The sequence below is a fragment of the Pterocles gutturalis genome, unplaced genomic scaffold (assembly GCF_000699245.1).
Source record: "Pterocles gutturalis isolate BGI_N339 unplaced genomic scaffold, ASM69924v1 scaffold34892, whole genome shotgun sequence".
Lineage (NCBI taxonomy): Eukaryota > Metazoa > Chordata > Aves > Pterocliformes > Pteroclidae > Pterocles > Pterocles gutturalis.
In genome coordinates this window covers 7,745-34,180 of record NW_010116612.1, presented here as the reverse complement: position 1 = coordinate 34,180, position 26,436 = coordinate 7,745, and the positions used below count along the sequence as shown (strand labels likewise).

At 36.4% G+C, this 26,436-nt stretch overlaps 1 protein-coding gene across 1 annotated transcript; it reads right to left on the bottom strand.

The window, feature by feature from the left end:
* Positions 1-1,074: 1,074 nt before the first annotated feature.
* On the bottom strand, positions 1,075-24,738 carry FIG4 (FIG4 phosphoinositide 5-phosphatase). Its single transcript, XM_010075562.1, has 14 exons — positions 24,697-24,738; positions 24,035-24,133; positions 22,892-23,015; positions 19,725-19,881; positions 18,388-18,438; positions 16,219-16,367; positions 13,191-13,319; positions 10,853-10,953; positions 9,848-10,010; positions 9,112-9,209; positions 6,946-7,079; positions 4,853-4,969; positions 3,374-3,419; positions 1,075-1,227 (listed from the first exon to the last, which is right to left on the bottom strand). Exons 1-14 carry the CDS (start codon positions 24,736-24,738, stop codon positions 1,075-1,077), a joined length of 1,563 nt encoding a protein of 520 aa, XP_010073864.1.
* Positions 24,739-26,436: the final 1,698 nt, after the last annotated feature.

Here is a 26,436-nt window from a genome sequence, read left to right as displayed (position 1 = left end):
CACCTAGCACCTGGGACATGGGGGATGAGAGGCCTTGCTTGCCCACCAAGGAAGTGAGCCAGCAGGTGCTCTTGTTGGCCGCCAGGCAGAGGCCAGGAGACACCACTCGCACAGTGAGCCAACATGCTGCAAGTGAGGTTATTTCTGTGGCACGTGCCAGCTCCTGGCACCAGGCAAGTGCTGGAGGCTAATGGGAGAAAGGAGAGGAGCTGAAGGTACATCTCAAGTAAAGAAGAGGGGAGACTGAGTGCTTTGTCTTTTCAGAAATATGAGTTACATCTCCACATTCTGAAAAAAAACCCACTTGTCAAAACCAGCAATGAAGCCATAAGTTTCACAGTCACGACAATAGCTATAAGGAATAAAAACACATCAACTCAAGGACTCTTACATTAATTTCTGAAGCATATTCACAAGTTAAGTAGCTTAGTTCCCCCGACCCTCAGAGCATTTCAATTTAAATGCAGAGTTTTCTTAAATGGTTTGAGGATGCTTGAATAAGTATCGCTGATACTCGATCTGAGAGAACAACTTTGCTGAAAACTTTTCTTCAATAAATCAAAAAGCACAGACTTTTTCCAAAGGAAAAGTAGAAAATAGCAAGGCAAGATGTACTTCTATACGAATATCAGTTTGACGTTCTCCATAAAAGGATGTACTTATTTCTGGGTTTTTTGGGTTGTTTGGTTGGTTGTTTTGTTTGTTGGGTTGTGTTTTTTTTTGCATTTTGCCTCAAGCAAGTGAGGTAAGTGTAAAAGACTGGGGTGGGTTTTTTCATTTATTTGAAAAGGAAACTCTTCACTTTAAGTTTAGGTGTATAAAGAGAATGAAGTGAAGCAATTATCTTGTAAGAAGCCTGATTAACGTACTCTTCCAGAAGAGCAAATTTTCAGCATGACTGAATTTTTTCAAGAAAATTTAAAGTATGGATGATTATTTTAAACTTGCATAAATAAACACTGTTAAATCATTCTAAAAGAAAGAATTGCATTCTTCTGCTATATAGACACAATTTCCTAAATCTCTTGATACTTTATTAAAAATTAAAACCATGACACACTTTATTAACGTATCTTACCTAACAGCATCCGTATCAAATTGTAAATTGGGTTTATCAATCAATCCCAAAGAATAGAGCTGGTATGCCAAAGCACATTTTCCCACCATAAACTGGGCTGTGTTAGTGCGATCCAAACAGTCCACACAATTGGTTCGGAGAACTCCAGTCTGGTAAAGCAATCCCAATAAGAGAGTTTTCTTAAACAACTACTACACCTGTGATTATTACTTTTTTCCCCACTATTCTAAGACTTGTCAAATCTCAAATACTGAATTTTATGTCAGTTCACAAAAATTTGAGCAAAAACACTTTTAAAAAGTATCAAAAAGCAATTTATCTCTAGCAAGGCTGCTGTAAGGCCTACTTTCAAAATACTCTTGCTTCTATCATCACACAAACTGCATCTCTCCTTCAACTGAGAAACAGTCTGTCCTGGTTTCCGCTAAGACAGAATTAACTTTTCATAGTAGCTAGTGTGAGGCTATGTTTTGGATTTGTACTGAGGAGAAGGCTGATAAGAGACTGAGGTTTGTAGTTGCTGCCAGGACAGGCAAGGACTTTTCAGCGTCTCTGCTGGGCCAGTGTCTGCAGGTGCAGGAGAAGCTGGGAGGGAGCACAGCCCCAGTTACTAGCCTAGGATTCGACCTTAGGTTTAGGACTGAGACCTAGATTGGCCAATAGTCTATTCCATATCATGAATGTCATGCACAGTATATAGATGAGGCTCTGCCCTGAAGTTCTCTCTCTTGCTCCAGGTTGTCTCCCTCAGGGTCATCTTGGTCTTTCGGACACTTGGGCTTTTGTCTCTGCTCAAGGATTGCAGTTTCAGGACCCTTCGTGCTCCAGGATTGTTAGCTGGGAAAGGGCTGAGCTTTGGTCATAGGGTGGTGAGCAGTTTACTGTGTATCACTCATTTGTATATTTGTATATATTACTATTATTATTTCTCATTTTATTGTGGTTTAGTTATTAAATTGTTCTTATCTCAACCCGTAAGTCTCTTTTCCCTTTACTCCTCTAATTCTCTCCCCCATCCTTGGGAGGAGGCAAGGGGAAGAGTGAGCGAGCAGTGTTGTATAAACTACAACACAGCCCTAAAGATTTACCTTAAAAAGAAAGGCTGTGTTATTTCAGTCGAGGTCTTATTTTCAAATATGCTATAACTACTGCAAAAAATAAAGCACACTTTCAGCCTGCTGTTGTTCTACTGTGATGGTGCTTTTATTTTAAGCTTTCCATATCTGGAGCTACACACACGAACATTTTGTTGAAGGTGGCAGTCATGCACACATTACTTTATGCTGCTTGTACCACCGTTTTTAACAGACAAGTTAGCCAGATAAACTTTTATTATCTTAATAAAGAAGCACTTTTTGGGTGTGACCTACAAGTCTATTCCAAAACAAGTTGAACCATAATCCAAATGCTTACATAGTATGACTTTAGTGACTACCTCAAATGATTAAGTTGAAAGACAGATAAAATAATCATACCCCTAATACAGGTAAACCTATAAGACTAACATTAAAAAAAAATCTAACTAGCATTGATATGTTTTTTAAAATAGAACAAATTTTATCCACTCCCTTGATCATCTGCCCTCTACAAACCTATCCCAATGACCAGATAGTAAAGGAATGGTCACATACTTTCCAACTTATATGAACCACAAAATTATGAATGGCAAGTCAAAAGCAACTAATGCTTCTTAAGAATACACCCAGTGCTCGGAATATATAATCATAACATTCAGGTATAAATCTGTTACTCCACAGTTTAGTCAGCACTTTTTTGACTTTAAGAAAGCAGTGTTTCTAGTTCTTTTAGTGATGGAAATTATAACAACGTACAGAATATTCAGCAGTGGTGAAAATTATTTTAATAACCCATTTTTATGTGTTACGAGTATGTCATGAGACTTAAGTATGTTTACTCCTCACCTCTTCAATCTAACATTGTATTATGTAGTTTGTTAAAATGTTGCTGCTGTTAGCATTTAGTAATGTTAGCATTTACTACATTCCAAGTAGTAATGAAAACTGGTTTAAAATATGAGCATTTCTCAGACTACCTCCAGCAAAAATATAATTCCAACAGCATAAGCTTTTGTGGTACCAGACAAGAACTTCAAGCTCTATTTCCCAACTGGGTTTCTGGGATGGACTGCTATAATGCTTTTTACTACAAATATTAATTTAAGAGCAATCAGTGAATCATCAATTGGGTATTTCAGTGAAATGGTTCACTGGTGCTTTGGGAGTGATGGCATACATCACTATAACTATGAACATTAAAAGTATACTATTTTAGTACCTGCAAGCGTCCAGTGGAAACAACACAACCTCCCAGTTCATTCCACCTGAAAAAGACACAAACCAGAATGACTTACAAAATCATATTAAAAAAAATAGCAGATCATACCATGTATTGATCTTCTCTGTGAAAAAGGTGGCAATTAAAAACCTGCTACAAAACAAAATTGACATCCTTGAACAGCAGAAGGATTTGAAGGCTTGACATAGTAGTAACATTTTGTATTTAAACTGTATTGCAAAAAAAAAATCTAGCCTTAAAGCAGAAATATTCCAAAATTATAGAAAATATTTCCTTTCGTGTATGAGTGACATGAGCCTTGCTAGATTGGGTCCTGAGTGCACAAAAATTGCATTAGGTACAATGCCAGTGACTAGAAGGCAGAGGCACAACATATCCTTTAGCACAAACTAGTTGATTTAACTCCCCTTCATACTGATTCTAGGCATACATGCTATTTATCGTATAGGTCTTGCAGTTCTAAAGAGGCCCTAGTTGTATCCCAGAGGCAGAGAACATGAGTCAGAAATTAATGACATTTTGAGGTAGAGGAGCAGTTGTAGCCTCTAAACTACAGAAAATTTACAAGTTAGTAGGGTTATCTAGCCTGACTGGAGGACTGCCATGGCAAACCTATATACTACTTTTGAGACTCACTAGACTATCTCTACAGAACACAGCATTACATGGATGTATTGATCTTGTTCATGCTAGTTTACAGTCATCATGTTTGCTGCACTGCATGGCAAAGAAAATCTCCAAGAGAGCCCATGAGAGTTTTAGTTCAAACTATTTCTAAATGAAGTCAGGGTAAAGAGGAAAGGGTGCTCTTAAGGTGAAAAATGAATGCCCATTTGGGTAGTAACGAATTAGACGCCTAACATGAAAACTTGAATCAAAAACTTACTGAACTTCTAACTTGGAAGTTATTTTACTTCTGGATTTTCAGGGACTTGAGAGAATACAAATACAGCTTCTACTTTAAAAAAAAAGTTTTAAATTTTGTATGTATGAATACCATAAAACCCATTGGAAAACACTCAACTCAGTAACATTTCTATGAGAGGTATCTTATTAGTGTGCCTCAAAACAAGCCACTTATTAAATTCCAAATGTTGTTTGCTTTGTAAATTTAACCCCCAAATTCACAACTCCTTCGGTTAAAGTGAAAAAAAAAAAAGCTTTATCTAAACATACATGGCACAGATTACAAGTTACAAATAATGGTTTGAAGTAAGAATTCATTATAAGTAGAACATCAGCTCCATAATTACAGTCTCTATAGATTTTTCAGTGCATTAGTATTTCTTAGCTTGTGCCTCTAACTGCAATCCTTTTGGCTATAGCTTAATAACAAATTAAATTTTTTCATAGTAATTGAAGACTTAAAATATGAAATAATGTAACAGGTGTAGACATTCCAAACAACTCTTCAAGCAATAGATGTTACTCATTATGCATCAATTAAATTATACATACTTTTCATCTGGCCGCAAGATACTGCAGTAGGAATCAGGTCGATTTACAAAAAATCCAGTTTTCTTTACTACACTTTCTGCAATCACATTCAGTCTATCAAGGACATTACAAAGTTTGCTGAGGAGAGAAAAAAATACACACCCAACATATATTAATGTTAAAAAAATACTGCTTGGAAAGTCTTTTAAAACCAAAAATTATTTAAAGGAAGACTCACATCACAGCTTTATTTACCTAACAGAAATTATTTCATAGTTTTCTTAGATTTTACAGACTTGAAAAACAGACACTGATGGTATCTGAGCAATTTTGTTTACTTATTAATAAACATATTACATAAACTAGAAGTGGAAGACTTTAAAAATCTAAAACTCCTTGACTTTCATATTACACTAATTTTCCTCTAAGAAACTTTCTATGATTCAGAAAAAAACAAATGAGGCAGAAAAGGGTTATTATGATTATGCTAAATCATATTCCTCCATTTTGCTTGCAAGGTGCTGTTTTGTTTAGTAACATTTGTTTCTGTGTGTGGCCTTCACGATGTCCTTCACCTCCTGCTCAGGTCAGGGTATGCATCCATTCACTGTTGGGGACATTAGCTTCTGTTTACTCATAATTTTATTTTCAAAATCTTTATTACAGTGCTTGCATTTCAAGTAACAAAAACAATGATTTATTTTTTAAAGATTGCTTACACCAAAATGGAAGCAATATTTTGCAACATTTCCACCGGTACTACTTTCCAGCAAACTTACTTTAGCTACATGTTGAAGCAAAAACATTCTCAGTTTCATTCCTGAAACTGTCAATTCTTTAGGCAGGCAAATACACTATCTTCCATTCTTAAACACCTCTTGCTTGCATAAAGAATTAATCTTGTTCAAGCCCTCAGGTATTTTTTATATCTATACTAGGGTAGATACGTAAATAAATATACACCCGGCTTAAAGCTGGAAGGGAATTCTTTGATCACCTACTATCATTTCTCATATAGGATAGGCCATTAAGCTTCACCAGCATCAGTTCATATGAAACCCAAGAACTTGCATCTAGCATACCCTCTGAAAGGAAACCTAGCCTTATTTTGAGATTTGCTATTTCATCATAACCTAAACAATTGAATACACCTAACTGTACACAATGCCATTTCAGAATAAAAATGTAGTGTGAAACCACATCAAGCTTTAACACACCTACACAACCAACCATAGCAACCAACCTGTAATCTCAAATAATGAATAAAGACTGTTTTCGAAAGCTTTTTTCATACCATTTTATCAACAAATATTAATTACATTCCTGCCCTTTGAACTATACCAGTTTTTCCATTGTTTTGCTCAGACTGACGTAGTAACAGATACCTGAAAGCTGAGCCAACAACTCTTGCATTTCTTCTAGAATTTCTTGTCATTATAAGATATGTGAGACATATGCAGGCCAGAGAACTTTACAACTGAGTTGTGTGTTACTTAAGAATAGCAATCCACGCCTATAGATTTAGAAAGCTTTTTCTTTGTAAATATTTACACATTTAGGAAAACATTTATCCTTTGTACATTATACTAGTACAGCATTCTATTATCCAAAATTATAGAATCAGAAGTTACCAAATATATTTGCCTTTCTAGGACAAATGCTTCTAATAACTGAAATGTTTTATAACATTGAAATTGATGTCCTCATTTCCTTTTGGAAGAAGAAGTGGAAAAGACCGATTGATATGAAACCCCTTCTTTTCCAAAATTTTGTAACTCAATAAATTCAATGACTGAAATGGAACACCTAACAAAATGCAGTGTTTTGACAAATCCAAAATAAAAAGTGAATGTTAATAGCTTTTTTGTGGCTTTTCTCTAAAATTTTCCTTTGCAGAGAACTTCAGAGTTTTCAAGCTTTACTCCACTTCGGTAAGAAACCATAGAAAACATTAAAAATCCTTCAAAAAGCTGAGGTTTTATGCTGTCCATAGATCTTAACAAAATTCTCCCACCATTCCTAAGCAACATACAACTAAAAAGAGAGACACTCAGTAGCATACAGATATTTGCTTTGTGGCTAAGAGCGCTAGTACAAAGAAGGACATTTTCTACCTTTTTGTGTATTTGGCCATATCCCAGGGTATATATATAATCGCATGCTCTGGGGGTAAAAACTGGTTGAGATATCTCACAGCAGCAACAAGTTCTTCACTAAGAATCCTTTCATGCTTTCTTTTTTCACGTTCCTTTAGCAAGAAGAAAAGGAAATTAACACTACAATTTTTATTAACAAATGTATATAACCTGTATGCATATACATGTATGTATATGTAACAGAAATTAAAGTGAAAGCTGTAACAACAGCAGGCAGTTCTTCATAATTAGTCAAACTGAATTAAGAAGAGACAGAAAAATCTAAATGTTCTGCGTTTTTAACAATTGATCTGCACTAGTAGTAAAAGTCACCCATCTCAAATGTGGATAATCGTTGGCTGAAAAATGGAACCCTGTAAGAGCAAAAAAGAGCACAGAAAACAAAAGTGGTAATATGGACAAAATGGACAAAGAAAAAAAAAATAAGGAAAAAGACAGGTGAAAGGAAAGTATCCCACTGAATTCTGGGGTACAAGAGTACCCACGCAAATTCTTCTCTATTACTGACAGAAGATGGGGAACAACAGCACCCATCTCCCAGCCTTGCAATAATTTCAAAAAATTAGAATTATCTAGCTGTTCTCTGAACACATATGTTTTGGCACTCTATACATTAGTATAGCTTTCCTCTCAACTTCATCCAAACTAAAACCTATACTAAACTTATGTTATAGAAACTGCTTTAATTAGATAATAGCAGTCATAAATAAGCAAAGCCAAAGGAAGCCTAATACCTTCATTGCTAGTTAACAAGTTTCTAGGAGAGACAGATGGAGGACATAGATTTATGTTTTATCAACATTTAAGAAATCAAACAATAAAGTTACTGGAAACAGAAACACTTCGAATTTGTGTAAAAGCAATGGCAACATCCAAAAAAGGTGTTCAGGTTTGGGGGCTTTCCCCCCCCCACTTTTTTTTTTTTTTTTTTAAGTGGCAAGTAAAGTAAGAAAGGAACATGAATTTTAGCATCTTAAGATTGAGCATCGACAGAGAGGGAAAGAAAGAGATGCATTTTCAGCCACTGTATCAAAAGCCCTGTGAATAAAAGCATATAATGATTCATGTGTCAAGGTTATAGACTCACACTGCAACAATGGCTTTTGAAAGCTATAGCTGCAAGAGATAAAAACATTTTATTGTCAACAAACGCTACCCTAAGTTGATTCCACAGACTCTTGGACAGTGTTAAAAGCACTCCTACAAAGGAAAGCTTTGAGAAACAGAAAATAGTTGCCATTTATTACAACTTAAGAGTTTTTAAAGCCTTCCGTTTGTATTTTCCCTATTTTTTTATACTAGGAATGGATCCTACTTGCATATAAAAGATCCTTTTTTCTACTGAATACATTTCTACAATATGATGAACTGATTTTTTTTTTAAGACTAAAAAGAAATAAGATATGATTCAAGGAAAACAAAGCAATATATTAAACTCAAATGTGGAAACAGACACCACTACAGAAAATGACTGGATCAGAGCAGAAAAAAAAACCCAAAACAAAAAACACCCCAACACAAATACAAGATGTAATAACTGAAATCCAAAATTACAGTGCTACCCAGAATCCAGACTTCATACCACAGCCTCTCACACAGCGTTTAACTGAATTACTCCAGCAACCATGAAGATCCCCTCATTAGTCCAGCCCTGCTGCTACTGGCACTGCCTGTTAGCTAGCACCAGATGCTTCAGTTTTCTCTCCTGCTCGTACTTCCATGACTCTACCAAATGGAGCACACAACACAAGTCTATCATAATACTTCAACTAACTCAGTCATCTGTGTCAGGAAGCCTGCAAACCTCACGTTCCATGGAAACATACTATTTTAGTACTTTTTAGTGCTATATTAAATTTAGTGGTAAATTTATTTGGACTTCCAACAGTGAAAGGTTACTGTAAGAAGTCTAGAAACATTGGGAAACTTCTTTCTTTTGAAGAGTGGTAGTGGAAGCAGTTACAGAGTTATGTACTATATCATGTAGGATGATTTATGAAGAAAATATTCCATTTATAAGCTAATATTAGTTTAGAACACAATCAAAATTACACAGAGACTCTATAGAAACAAACATATTATTAAAAATTAGAAAACATATAGAACATATTCAAAATATTGTACCTTCACAAGATTCAAAATAATAATGGGAGAGCCAAATCTCTGAAGCATTTGGTCAAAGTGAAGAGCAGCAACATGTGCAAAAGGATCTGCTTGGTCCACTGCAACACATACATACATTCAGGGTGATATTGTGAGCTGTAGAGTCACTGAAATAATTTTCCCTCAAAAGTACTCTTCACAACACACATACTAGTTCTCTGATAGTAATGATACAGTTACATACTTTCTCCTCTTCTCATGCAAAAGCTGTTAAAAAAAAAATCTTCCCTTTCCCAAATAGGAAGCTACTTCTCAATCAAAACTTTCATGAGATGCTTACAAAAAGCAATTATTCTGGCCCCATTAAACTTAGCCCAGCCATTTTCGACCACTTTCAAAAGGTTCAAAATTTTATCCAAAATACTAAGATAAATGTAGCTAACTTTGTATACAAAATAAGCACAAAGATAGTTGTCATCTTCAAACAGAAGTTCTTTGCATTCCATTTCTGAATGTGAAGTCTAAGACAGAGATTTTTTTCTATTCATCAGATGCAGCTTTTTATACGATTGAATGTTTGTATGCCATGATATTTAGTTATAAGAACATTGATTTACCTTAACTTATGGCTTCCCAAAGAACAAATGCATAGACAATTTGTTCATTTTTGCAAATTTAGTTTTCACTTACTCTCTCAGGTGTTCCTTTAAGACACAGTGCTAACCATAATCTATCACAAAGAATAATTTGTACATACACGTTATGGGTGGCTTAGGCATCATAGTTGAAATATCTTGAGACCAGTACAGAGGGACAGATCCTCGAACCTGAACATAGGAAGAATAACTCCCCGCAGAAAATGACATAACTGAAGCATCATAAAGTATTTGTTCAGTTTCCACTTCATTAGCAACATCTCCCTAAACCAAACAGAAATAAACATATGAGGTAGACATGACACTTCAGAGCTGCATGCATGATAGAGAACTGATCATTACAAACAGGGTACAACTAAACTGTAAGACATGAAAACATAGTAGTGAGAACACCACTGAAAGGTTAAATTCTCATTTGTCTCTAAATGCATATTATCACTTGGTTTTTTCCCCTCACTATTTGGGAAACAACATTATCTCTAAATGTAAAAAAACCAACCAAGCAAACAAACAAAAAAAAAGACCAGTACAGAGGGACAGATCCTCGAACCTGAACATAGGAAGAATAACTCCCCGCAGAAAATGACATAACTGAAGCATCATAAAGTATTTGTTCAGTTTCCACTTCATTAGCAACATCTCCCTAAACCAAACAGAAATAAACATATGAGGTAGACATGACACTTCAGAGCTGCATGCATGATAGAGAACTGATCATTACAAACAGGGTACAACTAAACTGTAAGACATGAAAACATAGTAGTGAGAACACCACTGAAAGGTTAAATTCTCATTTGTCTCTAAATGCATATTATCACTTGGTTTTTTCCCCTCACTATTTGGGAAACAACATTATCTCTAAATGTAAAAAAACCAACCAAACAAACAAACAAAAAAAAACCCCAAAACTGCTGGTGAACATTATTTTAAGAACAGCTTTATTATTTCAACTAAAAATGTAATGATAGCTATGATAACATCTAATAGCATAATTTACAGCCAAAACCCTACAACCCCCTAAAACATTTCAGTTCTCCAGTCAGTCAAGCTCAAGCTTTCATATGTTGGGGAGCAGAGGGGAACCCCTAAAATAATTTTTAATGTACCTCGCAGTTTGATCCTCGTTTCAGAAAACGTGTTCCAGCAAATTTGCTTGATCTTCTGGCTATCAGAGTGACATATATAGGGCGCCCATATATTAACAGTTCTTGAAACAGAAGTTAAGGTTTACATGTCACATGCAATTTTTTGCTCATTTACTTCATGCAAGCAAAAACAAATTCCAGAAAAGGTGTATGAAATTGAAATATCTGATTTACTAAAATCTCCTTAACAGTGATGAATATCACTTCCAAATTTGTTTTACAGCTGGGAAAGAGCATTGCCCTTTTCAACAATCATTTTTAAGAACTTTTAAAAGGGAATCTACAATACAATATATCAACCACTTTTCACAACATACAAATGGAAGCATTTCTGTTTTATGAAGGTGAAATAGGTACAAGATTGACCTTGGGCTGCAAATACTGCTTTTGTGAATACTGTGATTAAAACCTGGAAGCTTTTATTTTCAGATCAGGTATACTAGTCACCCTCTAAGTATTTGTCTGGAAAAGTGGATAAATTTGCAACTACCTAAGCAGCAACAACTGAAAGCCAAAGGCAAACAGCTACAGACACAATGGTGGCTTTCTTTTAGGCTTTTTATTTTTTATCAAAACCAAAAATAAGTTAGAATCAGATGTTTAGCATGACTATCACTGCTTCCTTAGAGCAATGGAGGCACAAGAAAGAGGGAAGACTACATTGGCTCATCAAATACCCACAGCAAAGACTATTGTCACTCACTAAGCATCTACAGGCATAATGCTGGTTGTCAGATCCACAGCTACTACTTTAAATAAGAACACAGATGAAATAGTGCTATATGAAACCAGATCTAGCCTTCTGTCTGGGAATCAGCAGCCTTAGAATGATGAAAAAAGCAAAATCAAATTTTGCAAAGACACCACTAACCTTAACTTCATAAGTGTATTTGTTTCCCCAGATATTTTGCTGACAGGCTTTTAAACTACCATGATACTGTTGATGATTAAATCAGTGTGTCTCTGTAATATACTAAATTCTTATCAACTAAGATGCTGAGATGGCATTTCTTAGGAGTGTAATATGCATTTGGGCTTTTTCTCCTCCTACTACAATGTATATAGAGCCATTTACCCATTTTAAATAATATATAGTCATGAAAAAAGATTTTCATATGTACTCGTGTTTATTTAACTCTCTTCACACAGCAGGTCTGAAGCTCTATCATCACCTTCAACAGAAACAGAGTAAATACAAGGCTTCCTGCAAATCTCAGTTACTAAAAAAATGTTTTAGAGAAGATTAGTAAGAGAATATTTCTATGTCAGGAATTCAGTTCTGTTTAGCTTTTCTCCCCTTCCTCAAATACCTGTGAAAAAAATGCAGCTGAGCCTTAAAATCCTCTCAAGTTCTTTATTACTAAACCCCATGCTTACAAACAGTTCCTCACTGAGAACACAGTCTACCTGTGTCAGGGCCCTGTTATAAGAATATAGAATCACAGAATCATGCAATGGTTTGGGTTGGAAGGGACCTTAAAGATCATCAAGTTCCAACCCCCCTGCCATGGGCAGGGACACCCTCCACTAGCCCAGGTTGCTCAAAGCCTCATCCAGCCTGGCCTTGAACACCTCCAGGGATGGGGCATCCACAGCGTCTCTGGGCAACCCGGGACAGTGCCTCACCACCCTCATCGTGAAAAATTTCTTCCTAATGTCTAGTCTAAATCTGCCCTCTTTCAGCTTATACCCGTTACCCCTTGTCCTCTCACTACGCTCCCTGATAAAGAGTGCCTCCCCATCTCTCCTGTAGCCCCCTTCAGGTACTGGAAGGCTGCTATTAAGTCTCCTCGGAGCCTTCTCTTCTCCAGGCTGAACAACCCCAATTCTTTCAGCCTGTCCTCAAAGGGGAGGTGCTCCAGCCCTCTGACCAATTTCGTGGCTCTCCTCTGGACTCTCTCCAACAGGTCCAGGTCTTTTCTATGTTGGGGGCCCCACATCTGAACACAGTACTCCAGGTGGGGTCTCACAAGAGCAGAGTAGAGGGGGAGAATCACCTCCTTCAACCTGCTGCTAATGCTTCTTTTGATGCAGCCCAGGACACGGTTGGCTTTCTGGGCTGTGAGTGCACGTTGCCGGTGCATGTTGAGCTTCTCATCAACCAGCACCCCCAAGTCCTTTTCCTCAGGGCTATTACTTATTTAGCATAAAACCCAGACAAGTAAAGAAAATAAAAGACAACCAATAATTCTAAAATTGAAAAGTATTTACATGACAAAGAAATAATTCAGTGTATTTCACATGTTCAAACCTTAAAAAAAATAGATAAACCAACATTGATTACAATAGTAAAGGATACTTGATTGCCCACAGAATCCATGAATAATATACAGTAGCCAGTCACGATGAACAGTATTTTTTACAACCTCCAGAAGTTTGCCATTCCACACATACTTCTCATAAGGCTTACTGCAAATCCCAAATACACCTAGGAAGTTGTTACAATGAAAATGCATTAGCAATTAAGAAACAAGCTTACCTGCATTGGACTGTTTTAAAACCCAGGTCATTGGACCTTTATTTTGATTTTCTCTTGAGTGCAACTCAGTATATCATTTACTCATATCCTTGAATATAACTTCAAGCACATGCTGAAGGTCAGGATTTATGAGGATTTACAATTTTTCTATGGTTGCCAGTCACTGTATTTGAGTGCCTTCATGCAGAAGTTTCTGATAGTTCCAGCACTGAAGTAGCTCTGCATGGTAGCAGCAGAGGATTTGATACTAAGGGAAGTAAATCAGGTTGTGAATTCCAGTTAACGCAAAAATACTCTCATAGGATGACATCATAAGCTTTTCAGTTCTGGGCCAGCTCTGGAGTTACCTATTTATTAGGCTTTGGAAGATTATGCATAGCCCTGGCTCCCTTTAAAAAAAGCAAGTCAATCCCCTTCCCACATAATTTAGCGTGGTTTTCCTAACTTGCACTGACACCAAGAAATGAAGCTATTGTAGACCTGCAAATTAAAATTCAATTCCTGATATATCTAAAACTTGAGTCTTTTTCTGTTTCAAAAATCAGGACCAAGGTGGCAACTGGGTGGTGAAAGAAACTGAATGAGTCTGAATTTTAAACAGAAGGAATAAGAAGAACTCTATTACCTACATTTTTTGTGTATTTTTTTCAAATGAAGTTTCTGGCAGGATGAGTTACATCGTAGCAGTATGTATGGCAATTATAGCAGCCAAATGTTCTGCTGAGGGAAAAAGATGAGTTCTCCTAACAGACTGAAGGTGAAAATGCAGCTGTTGAACAAACTGGCTATCTAGTCACCCAACTTACCATAAGCCCAGGGAAAATTCATGTAACCAGTCTGATGAAGGAGCGTATACATTCATTTCTAGCAGCATTACTTCAGTGACAATTTGTTCCTGAACGACAGGCGGCTATTTCTTATGCATATTCTGTCATACAAACAGATATGTTACTAATATCTACTGGAAATGGAGTTGTGTGTACTATCAGCATACTGCTGATGGGGTCACGGTTATGGCATCTCCATCTCCCAATGTTTTCACAAAGACATAGGAGAAATTACGCCATTGCATGGATTCCTGAGGGATCTCGCAGATAGGAGCCTTTGCAGAGGAGGAATTATTGCTCCCTCCACTCTTTACGGTCATTTCTATCATTGTAGTATTTGACAACTTGTTCTTGATATCCTGATCTATACGACCACATTACTAATATCTTTTTCTTGGCAGGCGAGTGGGATCGCTTTTCTTTAAAAGGAAATACATTATTTGATTATCTTTTAATTTTTCCATCAGATTTAGAGCATACTGTATACAACATTACTTTTAGGCTTTTAAATGACAATATGAAAGATGTTTATAACTATTAAACATAGTAAGTTCTAGTCCCAAAGATGGTTACTCTACCTATCATTCATTACCATTCTTTGAGTCGTAGTCAGTGTAGGTCTGTTCTAGGTGTTGTGATGAAAGGGCATCAAAAACAAAAGGGTGGACAGTGTCCCAGTTTATCTCGCATAAATTTGGGTCAGGGGTTGTTTCAGTAGTTTCTGTATTTTAACTATGTGCTTGTCAGACCTTCAGAGGCCCCTTTGGAGGAGGCACAGAAAGCAGGACAAATACATTCCTTCTTCAGTGTCTCAAAAGATTCATTGTGGGTTAGAAGAGATGGAAGACTAGTCATGCAATTCATACTACCTCAAAGAACCAAAGTTACTTTAGGACAAGTGGGATTTTTCTATTGTATTTCTCTGTATATTACATTTTCTGTACAGAGGTTACACAGCATGGTGACCACCAATAAGGATGGTAATGCAGACACGCTGTTGAGCTTCTTTATAACCAACATGAGTGCAGATCCAGATGTTGCATATAAGCTGTCTTCCATATCAAGTTCATAGAGTTAAGTAAAATAAGTAACAGACTTCCTCTATCCTATTGTTTTGCTTATCAGTGATGTATTTAAAAGGCATGGTGTTCTGTTACTACCTAAGAAGGCTAGTTGAACCTCCACAGTTGTTTCAGACCACTTCCAGGGCAATGTATTCACCATAAATCAAAGGCAGCACTGCTATTTCTGATATTTCACAACTTTAAAAAAAAAGTGGTGCCATATATACAGTAACAAAATTTTTTAAAAAATCTATAACGTAATTTTTTTTACAAGTGTTCAGATAATTAGTACAAGTCACAGGGCAATAAAACATAAAAAACTGTTAACTTCAATAGAATTAAATCCAATATTAAGAACTGCAGGGGAAGCTTTTTTGTGGGGGGTATCTGTGTGCATGAAGCAAAAAGGAAAGTAGTTTTACTGTCTGGCTGGTCATCTTTACACTCTTATGAATTTGTTGGATCCAAAAAGGAGGCTGGATAGTTTTCAACTGAAATCAGTAATTTTTCTTAGACTTCCTGATAGTGCTTATTACCTCACGTTGGTCCTAACTTCATACAATTCCTCTGTCGTCAATATTTTCCAACATGAAACAAAAAAGATTTACTAGTACTTCATCAGTTATTGCTTCCCACTCTCTTTGTAATTCATTCCTATTGGGACTCTTACAAGTCAGCCAAATAATCAATTTCTGAAAAATGTTAGCATGCTCAATTATCTCCCTGAGTTGCAATGTAAATTAACAGAACAATGATTAATCACCTCTGGAAACTGCATTGTTCAAATTCAAATGTCTGTAATCGGCACTTTATGTAATCTTTTATTAACTCATGACTGTTATGAGACTACTGATCAATACAGAAGACCCAAATGCTTCTCAAAAGTAAACTTGCATGGAATATATTCTAAATGTATTCACAACCAACAACATCAGCTTAATTAGGCATATTGCTTACCACTTCCACCCTGTGTTGACAGTCCTTCATCTTCAAATATATCAAAACTCTCTTGTCGGGTCTGCGTTGTTTCAGTTTTTAATGTCTCAAGTGGCATTCTCAGGACAGTAAGATTATACTGAAGGGAGTGAGATAGATCATAGCTGTAACTGACAGACAGTTAACATTTATTAATAATTGTAGATGTACAGGACTTTTCTGAAAGCCCTTACTCTCCATCTGTACTTATATTTAACACAGTACTATTTTATTCATTAAAAAAAAAGACTTTTTAAAAGATACACAGATTCTGATTCTATAATGGCAAATGATACAAACAATTTCCAAATGGCTTGCAAACACAGAAACTGTTTAAGGTACAATAGCTGAAACTGGATTTATATTCTTTTGATAACTGAAAACTGAACATGCCTTTTGAATAAAGCATATCAACAAACTCAATTCACTATGTCCCAAGAAGTAGTCCTGAAGATCAAAAATGGCTATTCTACCAGAAATATCCATATACATGGACAACCCAATTTTTCTGAGATTGAAGTACTACTCTCTAACTACTACCTGAACTCAAAACCCAACAATTTGGTCCACAAAAATTGTATCTGTCCTCAAATTTGGGATTGCAGCACAGATGCAGCTGAAGACAGTGGCTGCTGAATAAACAAAAGGTGTTTTTTATTAGTTCCATTAGAGTAACAGATTCTGCATCTCATGTATTTTATACCAACAACACTCTACACTAATTGCTAAATTTTATAAGCCACTAGGATTCATTTCCCCACGGAGAAATCAAACTTACACACTCGAATCAGAAATACAAACAGATTTCCATTTTAGTCTAAGACAGCATCAGTGACTATTGGCCCTCCTGTAAGGTCTAGATATACATTAATGATCTAAAAAAATATTTAAACAGTGAACATTCAGATTTATCCCTAATGATAACAAAGTCTAACCCATGTATTCACCACATTTCCATAACGACCTGACGTGCTCATCTGTTAGGGGGAAAAAGAAAAGTCTGTTACATGCTCAGTTTGCACATAACAAAACCATTAAATAGTGTCCCAGCAAAGGATTTGTTCAGGCTATATCTCCATTTTCCCCTTAGACCAAATGTTTTCTTATAACTAGCTTGTAATTCTGTTCAGGACTTACATGAAAACCATGCAGAAAACATGCTATGATTTCAGCCAAGAAAAATTTAAATTAATCTGAGAAATGGGTTTATCAGAGAGTTGTATTAAGAACCTTCTCCTCTCCCCTCTAGGCACAACCACAGAAACAGTGTATCTTCACCATCTCCAAGCAGGAAAAGAAACAAACAAACAAACAAAGTAGTACAATGTTATGGTTGGGAGACAAAGCATCGAAGAAAAATTCTGTGAAAAAGCCTTCCCATGCAAAACCACAAAACAGACATGAAACTTTGGTAGATTTTGTCTTCACAGATAGAGTTGTGACAAAAAGCCTTTATTTTCCAAGAGGGAGTATCTTCTAGACTGATACACCTCTTGGTACTTGCAAGAGGTTTTTTTTTGTTTAGTTTAAGTCTTAAAGTCTTCTAACTACTACCGCCAGGTTTATCACCACATTTCCCCCATTTTTCTGCTGTCCCAAAAATTCTTGTGTAATAGTAACTAGGACACAGAAACTTGTCTTAGGTATGGCATTTATGAAACAATAAACAAGAGAATTGGTAATGCCTAGAAGGCCCTTTGAAAGATGTAACCTACGTGCCTACAGACGAGGACCTATTTCTCTATATTTGCTTCTGAACCAAGGCAAAGCTTTATTTCTGGAAAATGAGATAAAAAAAGAAAAACTGAGAGGACAAGCAAACCCCTGAAATACCATACTTTTCCAAAGAGAGATTTTCTGCATAATCTGCTAAGGCTGAACAGTCAATGGAAACAGTTTCAGTGTCTACCTTCTACCATGCCACTAATAGTTCTACAGTTTTCAGCTTCATGGAGACTACATTCCTAATCAATCTGTTGAAGGAGAAAGCAGGTTCAAAAGACACAGAGAAAAATGGACAAGCAATGTGATCACGTGTCTTATTTCTCCAGAATACCAGCCTAAAGAACATGGGTATCAAAGTCCAAAAGCAGAATCTTATAGCAAGTGCAAGCATACAATTTTTAAAAGCAATTAGTAACTAATACCTACCTAAAATAGAAGTTGCTAGAAAGGTCCACATTTTGAAAGATCCTCAGATACCTAGCAAAATAATTCAAGTTAAAGGGAAAATTATTAGTTTAACCAGACAAACACCAAAAAGTCATTCAGAGGATCTCAGAAATTAAACTACATATAAATATTGACTCTTGCCATATGTTCCCTTCCTATCTTGCTGTAATTATTTTGATAGGTGATTCTACTAGAATGTCAGCGTCTGGATTAAATAAATCAAATAGCCATTTCTTTGTTTTAATCCAGTGTCTACTAATGTACATACTCTGTTTCTTTATGAAGTTATAGATAAAGCTGTAGTTCTGTGTTCCACATATGTGGGTTAAATTCTCTAGGACTTACACAAGCAAACTCCCAACAATACTATACAAGAATTAAAGATTTTCAGTTATTCTCAAATAAATGAACAAGAAAAGAAGCATCTACTTCAACCTTAACATTGTCTATGAATTATAAAATGGCTAACACCATAAATACATAGTTTAGATAATATGGTCTGTTGCATTCTAAGAGGGGAGACAGAGATCAGTCATACCTTAAAGTGGAAACTTTTATAATAGTTACCATCGTCTTGATTTATTATCTGACATCAGTTTATCATAATCCATCACTTTTTGACTATTCACACTTGGTACAGATTGAAAGCAGTTTATATCTACTATTTGCCTGGTATTTCATAGAAGTAAAGTTACCCCACGCTGACAAAACCATCACCAGGACATAGTTGTACATTTCATACAAGTTTCCTTGCTGATCAAAGGCTCAGATTTCTTTCTTCAGAAAAAAAGTCACAGAAAGGAAAAAAAGAAGATAAACTTACCAGTTTATCACCTTTTACAACAACATTCACAAGATCTGGCAGCACAGAATCATTAAATAATCTACTCAGTATTTTTTGAAGGGCATATAAGGTCTCTTCAGGTGAGATCAACATGATGTTAGAGCTACTAACAAAAGAAAAGCACCTCAAACAATACAAACCAGTACTAGCATTACTTTGCCCCTGTAAGAACAATGTATATATTAGACACTTCCTGGTGCACATTTGCTAGGATGTAGCTTTGACATGTAGGTGACATGGAGATGGGGACAAAAAGCTCTGAAAGACTGTAACAGTTGTATTTACCCTCCAGGTTAGAAGACACAGAACTTGTGGCTCATTTTCCATTCTTCCACACTAATTTATCAGCTAAGACAAAATGTCTTGAATGACATACTAACAGAAGGAAACCCATGACTTAAATTTCTAGATGCAGTTCACCATTGCCTAGAAAATATTCAAAAAGTACACACTGTTTACCAACATTATTTACCTGGCTTCATCAGGATGAGTGACTCTAACAGAATCATTTGGAATGTAGATCATATTTGTATCTTCTATTTTATATATTGCATGACCTCCAATATCTGCCATTTTTCTTCTTTTTGTTATTAATACAATGTAGTAACCTTCTAAAAACCTGACAAAACCTGTTAAAATGCAGTAAAGTACTATTAGTTGGACGTTTGCAATTATTTAATCAAACATATTTAGAAAAACAGTATGCAAATTGTTTCAAGACTTCATAGAATTTTTATTTGTTCTTTATGTTATACACATCACGTGCATATATATGCACATGCAAAATTATATACATATATATACATAGACACAGAGTCTTACAATTCACCCCCAGTATGTACTAATCAATGAAGTACACAGTTTTTACCTTTTTTCCCTTCCACTGTGCATATTTCTAATATTAGGTAGCAGAGTTAAGACACCAAAAATTCAGAATAAGTTGCTGTCTACTTAACATACTTGTATTTGCTCTTTATAGGACCCTCATTGTTCAGAGCAAGGCATACACCCTAGCTACTTTAGATACCAAAACACTAATTTTCCAGGGCAAGGAGGTATCCCAATCTTCAATTTTCTTTTCAGGTTTATGTATTCTCTACTGGGAAGAGGCACAAAACAGCAAAAGAAGGGTACTACGGCACCTTCATGGTTTCTCTCCTTAACAGCAGGGAATTAAATTCCCTGTCTATAGCAGCATCTCCCCCAAATTAGCCATTCAGAGTATCAGGGGTAATCCTTTCTTTCTATTTCCTCTCTCAGATACCAACACTTGACCCTACTGAAGTCCAAAGGGCTTAAGGAAGCAGAACAGGCAGAGTCTGGCTTCACTGACTACAGAAAGAAGGCATCTGAAGCCTCCACCCTTGTTCCCTAATGCTACAGGGCATAGCCACGCTTCTTCACCAAGTTGCTTCTTTGGATGTCTCTATTACATATCATTAGGAAAAAGCATAACAAACCTTTAAATACCATGTAAATGTATAAATTCCAATTAAAAACAGAACTACGTAACCACCCCTGAACTCAAATTTTTATCTAATACAGTATATGCAGTGATACAGCAGTACTAAGTTTTAATCGAATAAATTACATGAATTAGCTCTTGGAGGTGGCTGCTTTAATGGGCTGCTACTAATAAAAAGCCCGAAACTCAGTCACTGCTGCACTGTCAACAAATATATCCATTAGAGGGAAAAAAACCCCTTGCAATTCCGATTTTTACTTATATTTATATTAAGTTCTTTTATCTTTACATTATAAATTAAAGAAGAAGGATAAGCAAAGCACATATTTTCCTCCCTGTCACTGCTGGAGGCTGCAATGTGATCGAATGAACCGCAATATTTTCTTCTCCCTTATTAGCCCCCCTCGGAAAAATGCTCTCACCTGCACAAGGACAGGAGACCCTGCTGACAATAAGAAACAGTGTCCATTTGAAGCAGTCAGACTATCGACTTTCAGTTGTTACATAGCAATCAAAGTTCTTCCTGTATCCTCCAGGTACTTACATGAACAGCCTCTATCCTCTGAATTTCACCAAATGTTATACCAAAGTCTGATAAGGAACCCAGACGTTCCCCTCAGCCTGGTTCTCTCCATTTAAACGTGATTTCTACTTTAAAGACTATATAGTGAACCAGAACTCAGCCTATCAGCACCCCCATTCTGAGTGCACCAAGTGTGCTGCCTCTGGTTAATGAAATAACCAAAGAACAGAACAAAGCTGTCCTTTCCAAATCTACAAAAAACAGCACTGTCCTCCTGACCTGAGCCAGGAGGCACAAATAAACAACCAGTTGCATTCCCTCAAATTACATGTGTTTATACAGATATGATTAGATAGGATCAAGATGGAAGGTGTCTAAAGCATATACTTTAAAAGTGCAAGATAATCTGAAGATCACTAAAACCACATGTAAATTCTAAAAAAATAATCTAGAAACAGTACACCATATCTGCTAACCAATATAATTGTCCAGCTACAGAATAGAAACTCTCTTGTTATGAAGGCTGCATATTTACAAACATACAATTGGGATGCAAAATTTTCAACAAACACAACCACTTTCCAATCGAACATAGTACCACATGTTTAGACAGTGAGCACTGATGGCTTGTGCAAAAAAAGCCAATGCTGCAAGACTGTTAGAAGCTTCTTTAGGTTTACCCATATTATTAATACTCTTAAATTCATAAGGAACATAAACCTCATAGGAGGAATTTCTGAAAAGTGGATTCATTGGTAAGTTCCAAAATGCTTCACGGGCAAAAAGAACATAAAAGAAAGTTTGCTTAATCTGCCACTTTAGATTAGAAAGACCACTAATAATATTTCATGCAAAATTCAGGAGCATCTTTAAAAGTAATCGCATTCTCCACCTCCTCTGCAGCTTTGGATTTAGATGTCCAGGTATATATTGATGCAAACAAAGCACAAAGTATTCCTGGGGCTGTCAGAGCAGACATTCACATTTACTTTGGAGACATCACGCATCAATATATTGACCTCAGTATCTGACAATAGGCAGGAAAGCAGTGACTTTCAGATGAAGTTAGAAGCTATTGAATCCTTGAAGCAATTCTCTAGGACTGTGGACAGATGATCAGCATTTAAAAATTCAGCAGACATATTAATCAGTTATACTTGTTCAAACATGAAAAATAAATCTTTAAATATGTCGCAGGAAAATGTTAACCAAAAAGAAAATGAAGTCATCTTTCTGAACAGTGTCTGATGAAGAAATACAACTTAACAAAGGATGTCAACTTTTATTTTCTTTTAAAAAAGTATTCTGTGAGTTCTGGAATTCAGGAGGACAGGTTCCATGTGATTTGTACCCTACAATCAGTTGAGTTTGGTGAGATCTTCAACCAAGCTTCTGGAGTTTGGCTGTTTCCTAGATCTCTCTCCCTTACTGACAAAGAAGAGACTAGTTGCAGCACAACTCTCACCTCATACTGGCCACCTGTTTTCACAAAATACATAGAAACTTATTTATCTTTGAGAATTAAATTACTCAATCCTCTTCAGTTTAAAAAAAATAAATCAAGGGGAGACAGAAAGATTTATAGCACAACACAGTAAGCCTCAGCTCCTCAAGAAAGAAAAGATTTTATAAAACCAAACAGAACACTTACCTACTACGCCAAAAGCAGAGACAGCTCGAGATAACCCAGAGGAGCCCTTCTGTGCAATCTTTGTTCTGTTTCCCAGGTCCAAACGGCCAAGAAGTTCCCTCACCTCTTGTTGCGTATACACATGCTTTAAAATAAAAAGTCACTTAGGTTACTGCTTTGGCAGTTAAATCTTACTACATGTCAGAGGACAGTAGAATTTACTTAATATACAATAAACCAAATGTCTGCTCTACATCATCTGTCTCCTGTTTCAGTCCAACCAACAAATACGACAAGTTTTTTTTGCACAAAATTCACCACTCACTGCAATAAAAATAGTCATGGTCACATGTGAATGCAAACATTTCTAAATCTTAAGTGTTAATATTTTAAACCATTAACTTCCTGGAAAGGAATCAAGTCTTATTCTATTGTGTACATTAAAACTCCTGTTCCCGCTGTTTATTTTGCTTCAGATATGATATATTAGAAACACAAAAAAATGGGCTAGATAACAATTAAATGTATTTTGCATTTAGAACAGCACAACTGAACATAAGAAAACCGTGGGGAGCGTACAGCTAGAGATCTCGTAGCCACTCCCATACTGTAACTAGCCATTTTCATGCTAAAGCTGTAGGCCTTTAACATATGAGGAGAGGCTGAGAGAGTTGGGACTTATCAGCCTGCAGAAGAAAAAAGCTCACAGGGGATCTTATCAATGTGTATAAATATGTGACAGAAGGCAGTAAAGAAGTCTGAGGCAGACTCTTCTCAGTGATATCCAGTCAAAGGACAAGAGGCAATGGGCACAAATTGAAACACAGGAAATTCCATTCGAACATAAGAAAAAACTTTTTTACTGTGAGGATGGCTGAACACTGGAAAAGGTTACCCAGAGGCATCATGGAGTCTCCAGTCATATTCAAAACGTGACTGTGTATAGCCGTGAGCAACCTAATCTAGCTGACATTGCTTTGAGCACGAGGGTAGGACTAGACAATCTCCACAGATCCCCTCCAACCTCAACCATTATACGACTCTATGATTCTGTAACATAACTTTGTTGAAACAGATTAAATGTATAAAATTTAAATTCAGATCAATATCGACAGTAATATTTGGAATAACTGAAAAAAAAAAACTAAACAGAAAGGCACTCACCTTATCATCAATTATAACCAAATCCCTTGGTTCAGTGCGATCTATTTTCAAAACACGGTATTTGGTTTCTGCAGGATTACTTCCAACGAGAAAATACCGCTACATTAAAAAAAAAAGTCAGAATATTATACAAGACAAAGCAACCAAAGCCCATTGTAACATAAGACATCAACAACACCATTTATATAGTTTCTAGACTAGATCAATTTAAACTAACATCAAATATGTAATATTCCATATGGATGGTAAATAAACTGTTCTAGACATCAGTATCTTAAGTAGGTACATTTGCATAAAATCAAGCTTTACAGCCTAAAAGACCTCATTCTCTCCAATGTATAAGGAGAAAAAAAAAAAAACAAAACTGAAGAAAGGTGAAAACCTGTTTAGAGAGGAAAAAATATAACTTACACCAGGCACTGTCCAATACACCCTGCCCCAGCCATTACTGTCTTCCCATTTGCTTTGTCAAATTCCGCAGCTTATACACATGACTTTGTAACTTTCAGTGATCTAAAACTACTGTTGCTGTATCGTAGTCCATTGCTATTTCTGCCAACTAGTCTTTCCTAGTCCATAGCAAACACAGAAAAATTGTAAGTACTTCAGTACTGCAAGTTTTCTTCATTTTTTATTTATATTCGCTATGATAGACTTCTCACCAATGCTCTTCCACAACACTCAAGTTTAATTTGACCAGCCATGCTGGTTAGAAACATCACTTTCAAAAAAAGTTAGCTTTATTACTCTTTTAAAATACAAAAGAAAGACCACAGATAAACATACAATGTTAAGGGAATCAACCTATAAATGATTTTTTACATTTAGAGGAATCAACAGTAAGCACAGGTTGCAGGACTGACGTGTTATAAGCAGCTCTCATTTTACTAATTCGTTTAATCAGTGTGGTGCTACCACACAGCAAGGTGTAACTCATTAATAATGCTCAGCCTAGGAGGAAAGCATAGCAAATTCATGTGGATCTATGCAGCCACCTCTTCATTTTAAAAGTCACGTGGATTTAAGACGTGGGAGAGGAAATCAATAACGTTCACACAAACCTCAGAATTTTGTAATTTATCCCTATCAGATGTTAAGAAACATCTTTACTATCAAAATATTTAAGGTGAAAGAACTTAAAAGCCCTCTTCAGCTTCCTTGAAATCACAAGAGCATCTAGATAGTCAGTAAGGTCTAAAAAAGAAAATGAAATACTTAAGAGCTATAAAAGGAAACACCCACCAACTCCTGTCTCCACCTTGTACACTGACATTACAGTGCTTACTGAGTGGCAAGTTTTGCTGTTTACTCCTAAATGATAGTAAAGAAGGCCCTTCAGAGTCATTTACCATCGCAGCACTCCCTCACTGAAGCCTTTGGGGCAGCACATTAGCACAGGAAACTGTTTCCTACTGTTTTTTAGCAGCGATGTGCTGCTGTGCTCAGCCCAGGCTCCCCAGCCTGCTCCCTCCAGAGTACCCCTTGCAGGAAATCCCTCACTGCCAAGATCTGTTCTTCCCCGGAGGGAAACCATAATGCCAGGGAGCGGGTCAGAGCCCCCAGTGCGTGGCACTGAATGGCACAAAGGTGGATGATGGAGCTCTTCTGATGGCATCACCCACCAGCAAGAAATGCCAAACCACCAAGACAGACGTTTGCCTAGACCATGCCATCATACCACCTTTTTTTCTTCATGGAGTAGAAAGTGAATGGGCAGAGGGAAATATATTAATTTGTAATACACAGTTGATAAGTCAGTTTACATTTTAAGAGTGCTGCTTCTCTATTTGTAGAAAATTGCTAATTAAAGGCAAACAATTTAAAGTAGTCCATAGTACTGCAATACAGCTCAGTGATCTCCCTCCATGATTAAGCAAGCATAATTTCTTCCGAAAGTGACACCTACGGTTACCAACAAACCATCCTGAATAAAAACACAGTACAACTTTAAGATGCTTGTCCAAAGAGCAGTTTGGACCAAAAACCACATTTAAATTGGAACATGACACACAGGAAGAGAGAAAAAGAGAGAGACGGATATACAGTTGCAAATGCTATTACTAAGGAAGTTCAGCTGGATGCTTCTCCACTTCCATTTTAAGAGACCAACAAAACATGTGGAAGTGCTACAATGAATGCATCACTCCCACCATCTCGGCAGTTGCGGCAGTGAAGTACGCACAGCTGCAGCGCCAGCTTTAGGTGTTGCTGCTGCTCCTGCTCAGAACAGCAGCAGTTAGATTAGCTGAGAAGCAATTGCATCTGCAGACTGTGGTAGCAACCACCATAAACAATGGTACTTAACAAGCTCTCTTTGAAGTCCTTTAAGGACTAATTTAGGAGTTTTGTTTTAAGGTAGAAAGCTAGGCTGTGTAATGTATTAAGGAAGGTCAGTTGTGAAC